Source organism: Rhinichthys klamathensis, unplaced genomic scaffold, assembly GCF_029890125.1.
Source record: "Rhinichthys klamathensis goyatoka isolate OS25496 unplaced genomic scaffold, OSU_Roscu_1.1 h1tg000006l_1, whole genome shotgun sequence".
NCBI lineage: Eukaryota > Metazoa > Chordata > Actinopteri > Cypriniformes > Leuciscidae > Rhinichthys > Rhinichthys klamathensis.
In genome coordinates, this window is record NW_026606559.1 from 3788832 (window position 1) to 3797852 (window position 9021).

Here is a 9021-nt window from a genome sequence, read left to right on the forward strand (position 1 = left end):
AGTACACAGTTTTTAGTGTTTTTAGTTTTGTGCTTTCACACAAATTGGTATAAAACTGCAAGAATTTTGACTTTATTATTCGATGTGTGTTAAAAAAAATGTATGATCTTATAATTGACAGAGCTTTCCTCCACCCTGGAACCGAGATATGATGCTGTTCTCATTACCAATACTGTACCAATGTATCCAGCATTCAAACGTAAGTGTTCTTTTAATGCTTGCATTGATTCCTCATTGAGTCAGCCAAGATTATAACCGCATTTTTTTCTACAATAATTTAAAGGTCTTAAAGTCTTAAAATCTTTTTTTTTGTGAGTGCATGTTATAGGTCTTTTGTGAACAATTTATCTGTGCATATGTTTCTTTTCATTTTTAAAATTTTGACCTTGTAATTAATCAAAGTGCCTTCTAGTGAAAATGACACTTGATCATATAATTAAAGAGCAAGGGGGAAACAGATTTGATGTGTCTATATCTAAAAATTTGATCTTGAATTGAGACTGAGCTCTCAGATTACCCAACATCTGTTGAAAAATACCTAAAGTAACAAATATAAGCCTAAAGGTGGAGAAACACTGTCAGAGGGAGGTAGGTTAAGTTACTGCTTATATACCTTTGTAACATGATTGATGGGATTAAACGAACAAACTCCTCATCTGAACATCTTTTATTGTGCTTAAACCCTGCCCCTGCAAGCTTGCATTCATCTCCCCCCTTTTTTGAGTGCCACATCCAAATCTCAAAATCTAATCAACAACAACTGATAGATAGAAGCAAGTCGCCGTCCTATATTTTTTCTTTTCCGATAATCTGTTTCACTCGGATGGATGTCACAATACGGAACAAAAGATCTGTTGCTACTTCCACTTCATCAAGACTTTAACAGTTGGGCAGATTGCATACCTAGCTTTAAAGATAAGTCCTGTATTGTTAGGTAGGAGGTATGAATTGACTGGTAGGCCCATGGGCCGATAAACCATGGAGGCCCCTCAGAGGTAATGTTAATACAATTAAATTCACCCACTACACCCACAAATGAAATTAAATAATAATAATAAAACAGGTGCTGTCATTTACTGAATTAAAAAAATTAATTAGTTAAAAAAAAATTTTAAAAGCACTTGGTGCCAGATTTACTAACAGTTTGTGCCAGCGCAAACCCTCCTTTGGCATTAAAAACTACTGTCAGGGTTTACAAAAGACTTGAAGTGAAATATTTTGGGATGAAAAGGCACGGACACAGTAATTTTTAAGGCTGACCTTATTGTATATGCATTTGTAGGATTTTCCCCTTTCAGATTCAAACTTTATAGGAGGAGAGTATTTAAATAAATCATGCAACATGATTTACTAAGGTATGTAGTCAATTTACTGGTATTTGCTGCATTATTTAACAGCCCAAAAAACACGTCTTAACCCATTTTGCACTTGGATGGCTGCAATAGTTGCTGCTAAGTGGAGGCACTGCAGAGAGCATGTGGTAGAAGGGAGAGAATTTTCTCCACTCAGGGCAATTATTGTGAAATGCCAGTTCAGACGTTATCCGAACATATTGGTTTGCTGTCCCTGTGTTGTTCGTAGATGCCCCGTACCTGATTATCATTGGCTCTGCTTGTTTGCAACCATTATGGCCCCCAGGAAACCCTACAAAAAAAAGGTGAAAATGAAATTAAGTGTTCTTGTGTGTGCGTGCGTGAATTAATTTGTACATCTGTCTGTGAATTAGAGGCATATGTGTGTGTGGCCTGTAGTAGCACATCGAAAACAAGCCACCTAAGAGCCACCTCTGTTTCAGAAGAAGGAACTGTACACACACGTTGCATCCCCTCATAGGAAATGAGTCCCCACAAAGACACCCAAACAAAATGCTTACTCAAATATTCACAGAAAACATTATTTAGATGTAAATAAAATTTCCTTTATACTAGTTCAGGTTTACAAACAGACTCCCCACATGTAATTTGCCTTTCTGGAATCTGTAAATGTGTATTTAGAGGGTTTGGCAGCAGAGGTGAAAGGAGAGTGCAGTGATGAATGCTGTGTCTGCTTTAGATTAGCTGTGCTGGGCTCAGGCAGTTAACTGAGCTGCCACCCACAGAGGGACACAACCCATTCCATAGCTTACAGCAGAATGTGCTCTCTGTCTTTTTTCAAAACATGTTTTAAAAAATCCTCTCTTACTACTCTGTACTAAACTTAAAGAGCTATTTCTGAAGTATTTAACTCATTCAAATTGTTTTGTTGGTATAAATTAATGTATTTATCATGCGAGTGGTTGTAGTAATTGTCAAAGACAATGGAGCATCCAAAACAAAAACTTTATTTCTAATTTAACCAGGAACACCCAGGTGATTGCAGGAGTAATATTAATTATAGAACACAACGACTCAAAACAATGACAATAACCAACCGACTAATACTGCAAACTAAATACAAATAACAAACAAGGGAACTAGACAAGACACGGGATAACATAATGGGTAACAATATAAACAAATAGGGACATAATCAGAAACCAAGGAAGCCAAAACTAAATAGAGCGAAGGAACAGGAAAAAACATGAAACGGAACATAACCATGACATAACACCCCCTCCCGAAAGCTGGCGAGCTGATGATGGACAGGACACCTGTGGAGCAGGCAGAGGAAGATCCTATGGTGGAGCTGACTGAGGGAGGAGCTAGGGTGGAGTTTTGCTGATGATCCGGGCCAAACCTGGGGCAGAAATGGTCTTATGATTGGGAGATACCAGCCTGTGGCTCTACCAGAGGAGAAAATGTAATGGCCCACTTGTATCACGTGTGCCTTGATAACCAATCACATTACAGCCTTGATGCAAAATTGTCCATGATTTCTTTTATAAAAAAAAAAAAAAATGTCATTGTAATTTCTAGGAAATCCAAAACAAATATTTAGGGGCAAATTTTCCCATAAAAGCAGTTTATTCAGTGTAGTGAAACCTCTTCTCCATTAACATCTATCTATAAAAATGGCCCCTGGTCTCCTTTCCAATTACTTTGCTAACCTTGGAGGCGTGCCTTAAAGCGGCTTAGCCTGGGGACAGCCTGACTGACAGAGCCAGAAGAGGTGGTGATCGAGACCAGAGACCAAGAGGATGACTGTCCAGGGCGACACTGAAGGCCTGAAAGTCCAAGGCGGAGCTGCCGGCTTGCGGGGCCGAGGTGGAGCCGGGGGCTTGGCAGACTCAGGTGACGCCAGAGGGAGTGAGGACAAAGGTGGGGACGGAGGGAAGGAGTAACCCGGTGGAGCCAATGGTGTAAAGGGCTGAGGAGCAGCCGGAGGCCCTGAAGTCCGCAATATAACCAGAACAACAAGGGAACAAGGTGGAGCCGGAGGATCGAATGAGCCCGGTGGAGCCACAGGGATGATGGATCACGGTAGAGCTGAAGGAACGCAGGGCCAAGACGGAGCCAACAGGCTGACAGGATGAGGTGAAGTCATGAGCCTGGAACCTCTGCTTCTGGCTCGGGAATGGTCTGAGCAGTAGGCGATGATTCTTGGGCTGACCTGGCAGAAAGATCCGGTCTTGGGACAGATATTGTGGCCAGATCCGGTGGCTGGCTCTGGCTCCATTGTTGGAGTGCGCTCTAGTGTGGGGTCCGTGGCAGGCTCAGGCTAGGGCTCTAGTTCCGTGGTGGGCTTCATCACTGGGCCCATGGTGGGTGCAGGGGCTGAAGGGGTCCTTCTCCTTTGCCGCACATATGGTGAAGGAGGATACATTCATTGTAATGTTCGTACATAGGATGGTATTTTTACCAGCTGAGAACTTGTGAAGAGCTTGTAAAAATGAAGATTATAAACAAGATCTGCTGCAGGGTAATGCCTGTACCAAACTGTAATGGGTAAAGACGTTCCTATGATGAGGAAAGCCAGATATGCTTGAGCATTCTGTCCTTTTTAGGGTTACATCTTGTGACACCATGTGACTGTAAGGTGTAACATGAGGACTGAGTGTATAAATTTGTGTCATGGTTTGAATAATTCTGAACATAGATACTATGATGCAAGAAAAATGTCACACTTTGTCTGACACTGAAGTATTATCGTAGGCCATTGTATTGTATCGTACTCATGTACAAGAAGTCAGATTTTCTTCTTTTTTGAAGCACAAGATGCTCTTTTTCAGATTTCCAGGAAACTTCTAGAATTAACAGTCCTAAGAAATTCTGAAATACGTATTTAAATAAAAATCTTTCACTCAAAATCATTATGCTAAACTTTAATCTCTGTTCTGGCCTTTAAAGATGCATTTCTCGTCCTAACTTTTAACTATTCTCTCTCTCTCTCTCTCTCTCTCTCTCTCTCTCTCTCTCTCTCTCTCTCTCTCTCTCTCTCTCTCTCTCTCTCTCTCTCTCTCTCTCTTATATCTTTTTTTGGCTGTTTCAGGTGTGTGGGGTTATTTCCAGAAATCACTTGTGAAACGTTATGCTAGTGAGAGAAATGGAGTGAATGTGGTCGTTGGGCCCATCTTCGACTATGACTACAATGGTCTTAGAGATTCAGCAGAGACAATAAAACAGTAAGTTGTCTTCACAGTCTTATACTCATCACTTATCATATACAGTACATTAATTAATTTTGTCACGAAACAGTGAGAGAGGACTCAAGCACAGAATGAGTTTTAAACAGTTTATTGAGACACACAGCAGGCAGGACAAGAGAGGAGGTGAACATAATCCAACAGAAGACAAGGAAGCACAAAGACCAACTTGACTTGACTTTGACTTGACCCACACAACAGGAAACGTAGACAGGAACAACATACAACGAAATCCACAACTGGAACAATGGAAAAGCAAATGAGGCAATAAGTAACACAGGTAGCACAACACACTCAATTACAACAACCTGGCAAAAAATTTGTGAGAGAGAGCACAATAAATAAGGAGCAGAGATCATGAGGAACAGGTGAGCACACTCAGAAGAATGAAGAGGGCTTAAACAAGGGGGCGTGGTAACAGGAAACATGGAGGCTGGAGGAGAGGAGCACATGGCGAGCACATGGCCAACACAAACAGAGACAGAGCCATGTGCTCAAGCACAAAACCAACAAGGAAACATTAAACCAAGATAAGACAGACAGATAAGAACCCTTTAAGACAAATTTAAGTGCACATGCAGTGGATATAAAAAGTCTACACACCCGTTAAAACAGCTGATTTTTGTTATATAAAAAATTAAACAAAGATAAATCATATCAGAACTTTTGCACCTTTGATGTAAAAACCTATGCAGTACCACTGAAATCCAAAGTGATACGCTCAGCTGAGGGCTACAAAAAAAAACATTGCCAAGGCGATAGATATAGTTATTATATGATTTATCTTTGTTTCATTTTTTCCATCATAAAAAAACAGCTATTTAAACAGAGGTGTGTAGACATACTGTATCTCTGTATCACATTATGATCTTACTAGTTATCCCAAAAAAATGACCAGTTGTTGACTGGTCTGTGGGTCAGAGTTTATCTTGTGTAAATAACTCCACATGCAGCAGCTGCATCAGCGGTTTTTGCTCTTTCTGGCAAAAGCAATACTGTGTTGACAGACAGTATGTGAGTGGAAAGAATGTCTGTGCATCTGAGATGATGTGGGGTAACAAATGAAAGTATGCATATCTCCATTACCAGATTTATAATGCAACTGAAGTTATTTGATCCATGACTAGTTGACACAAAACTAGCATTTTACAAGCCCTAATATGTACATACTTTAATTTTATATAATCCTTCAGTCTGAGTATGTAACTCTTTCTTTGTTTACAGATATGTCAGTGGCTCTGTGCAAATCCCAACTCATTACTACATTGTTGTTACAAGTTGTCTGGATTACACACAGACTCCTGACTCCTGTGCTGGCCCTCTAAGTGCATTCTCTTTCATCCTTCCACACCGATCAGATAATGATGAGACCTGTAATGTAAGTCCTCTCCTCTCCTCTCCTCTCCTCTCCTCTCCTCTCCTCTCCTCTCCTCTCCTCTCCTCTCCTCTCCTCTCCTCTCCTCTCCTCGTCTCTTCATGCTGTTTATTACCAGACATTTACAGTAACATTACTTACATTGGTAAATTGAAGCTTAGCAGGCAGTCTCACTGTTATGTAAGATAGTAATTATGCAACTATTCTGCTGTCAGAAGAATTTCTGCTAATACAATCACTTACCAAACTTACCCGTGCAAAGTTACATGGACAATGGACATGAGCACCAAAATCATACTTTTAAAAATTCCAGTGGGAATGTGCATACCCCTCAACATACAGTATGTGTAATTGCGCTCCTGATATTAGTCATGTATAACCAGAAGATTTTTCCACCTAGAAAAGTAGTCCCTTCACAACAATGATTTAGGCAGCTTTATAGCTCAACATTTTTATTGAGTACATGTAAGTGCTTAAAAATACAAGCTGTCTGTTTACATTGCTTCCATTATAATTATACTTGCTAAATGTGTTTCTTATTACTTTAAAGTATTGCCCGTAGTACACAACAGCAAGTCACAGATGTGATACTGAAAAAAGGTGAAATTAATTTTGACAAAAACTTGATAATAAAAAAATCCAAATATTTACATAACCATCTAAATGTTGTTCGCTGCAAACGTATTTTGGTTTCACTTTATTTTGATGGTCCCTTTAATAACACATTCTGTTGACTGTAAGTAACATTGCACCTACATGTCATAAGAGTTTTAGTTGAGTATTATTAAACTTATAGGGTTAGAGTTAGATTAAGTTGACATGTACTGTAGTTGCAAAGTTACTTAGTCAGTAGAATGTCTGTTGGGGGACCATCACAATAAACAGTTTGCAGAAAGCAGACAATCTACTAATACTCTAATGACTGCTAGTTGACATGTAGTTGCAAAGTTACTTATAGTCATAGTTCAAAAGGGACCATCAAAATAAAGTATTCCTAGTATTTCCAACTTTTTACTTCTAAGCAAAGAACAAAAAAGAACTTCGCTGTGAGTATATCGGTGCCTTAAATCACATTCTTGTAAATTTAATTGTGCTGGTAAAAGCAACCAGCTCGTTTGTAGTTTGCAGTTTACTTAAGGGCCACCAGTGTCGGTAATAATAGGGTTTCTGAATTCTACATATAGCCACTTTAAATTGTACATGTTCAGGGTGTTTACACGACAACGATGTACAAAAAATGGAAAAGTTTTTCATTTGTGTTTTTCGCATACAAACGACGTTGTCAAAATTATCCCTGTTCCCACGGATCCGTAAAAACAATTAAAAAACGCTGTATTATATGCATGCAAAGAAAAGTTTTTTTTATGTGAAGAAAAACGACATATACTACTAACACGTAATATGCATGCGTGCATAACGTCACCGTTTTCACAAATTCATGTTTTTTTAGTCTACACAACATAATGTTGTTGCACGTTTTTAAAAACGTGCACTTAGAACCCGTTCTCAAAAGTTTTTCAGTCCACCAAAACGCCGTCGTGTACAGGTGAAACTCGAAAAATTTGAATATTGTGCAAAAGTTAATTTATTTCAGTAATTCAACTTAAAAGGTGAAACTAATATATTATATAGACTCATTACATGCAAAGTGAGATATTTCAAGCCTTTATTTGTTATAATTGTGATGATTATGGATTACAGCTATGAAAACCTTTTCACAATATTCTAATTTTGACTTTGGGGTTTTCATAAGCTACAAGCCATAATCATCACAATTATAACAAATAAAGGGTTGAAATATCTCACTTTGCATGTAATGAGTCTATATAATATATTAGTTTCACCTTTTAACTTCAATTACTGAAATAAATGAACTTTTGCACTATATTCAATTTTTTCGAGTTTCACCTGTAAATTAAAGGGCAAAGTTTTTAGTTGAAAATGGTGTCGTGTAAATGGCCCCTCACCATTTTCAACTAAAAACTAAGGAGTCTATAATTGAAGTCAGAGGCAAAAACAGCATTAAACACACGTTTTGTCATACAGAGTTCAGAAGACGACTCAAAGTGGGTGGATGAACTAATGAAGACACACACAGCGCGCCTACGGGACGTGGAGTTACTCACAGGACTAGATTTTTATCGCCGCACCAGCAGGACCTATGAGGAGATTCTCTCTCTAAAAGTGTACTTACACACATATGAGAGTGAGATCTAAACCACTGCATCCCTGCATTAGCATTCCCTACATCTTAACTCTCAGGATGCAGAAGTAAGGTGTATATTTTTATAGAATCTATCATATTTATTTTTGGTTGCACTTTATTTTAAGGTGTCCGTGTTGCAGTATAGTTATACATTTAAGTACTGAGTAGTAATAATTAGCTACATGTACTTAGTATAGGGTTAGGAATAGGGGTTGGTTTAGGGTTAGTTACATGCAATTATGCACAATTTATAGTAATTACTATAGTAACTACATGTAACATGTAACAAGGACACTGTGAAATAAAGTGTTACCTAATTTCTTTATTGCTAGTCCTTAAGTGTATGTTTTTACATTCTCCTACTTTATGACTGTAAATTATACCCATGAGTAAACTTTTTTATGAATTTTGTAATACTGTATAAATGTGTTGACTGGTGATGTTTATGTGCTCAAAGTAACCATTTTTTTAATGTCTGTACAAATTGTTCTATTTTAACATTTTCAAAATGTTTTGTTTCTGATTTTAGGCCATTAAAGATTTTAGGTCATTAACATGCTCGTTTTAAAGAGAATAGCTCCGACTGGTGGTTATATGGCAGTTTGCAGGCTATTGTCCAACAAGAGATTATTTCTTGTATATGTTACTTTTGTTGTTCACAATGTTTTATTTTATGGATCATCAATAAACATACAACAGCCTTGTGTTAAGTGTTTGTCTCTTTCAAGTACAAGAATCCAATGCATGGACAAATGAAATGTGTTTTTGTATAATGCTTTAGTTTGATTGACATCTTTATCCAGGCAGTCTCAAGCAATTTTGCACCTGTGAGTTTGTGTGTTCACCTATTCAGTTATAATTTGTGTAACATGTCTGGTG

At 38.2% G+C, this 9021-nt stretch overlaps 1 protein-coding gene across 2 annotated transcripts in view; it reads left to right on the forward strand.

Moving 5' to 3' along the window:
• Positions 1–8439, forward strand: part of enpp2 (ectonucleotide pyrophosphatase/phosphodiesterase 2) — a 41427-nt gene extending 32988 nt beyond the window's left edge. For both annotated transcript variants that reach the window (XM_056257701.1, XM_056257702.1), the window contains exons 22-25: positions 122–199; positions 4408–4540; positions 5786–5939; positions 7983–8439. In XM_056257701.1, coding sequence (XP_056113676.1) covers positions 122–199; positions 4408–4540; positions 5786–5939; positions 7983–8153 — 536 coding nt within the window. In that variant the 3' untranslated portion in view covers positions 8154–8439. The remainder of the gene's footprint in view (positions 1–121; positions 200–4407; positions 4541–5785; positions 5940–7982) is intronic.
• Positions 8440–9021: the final 582 nt, after the last annotated feature.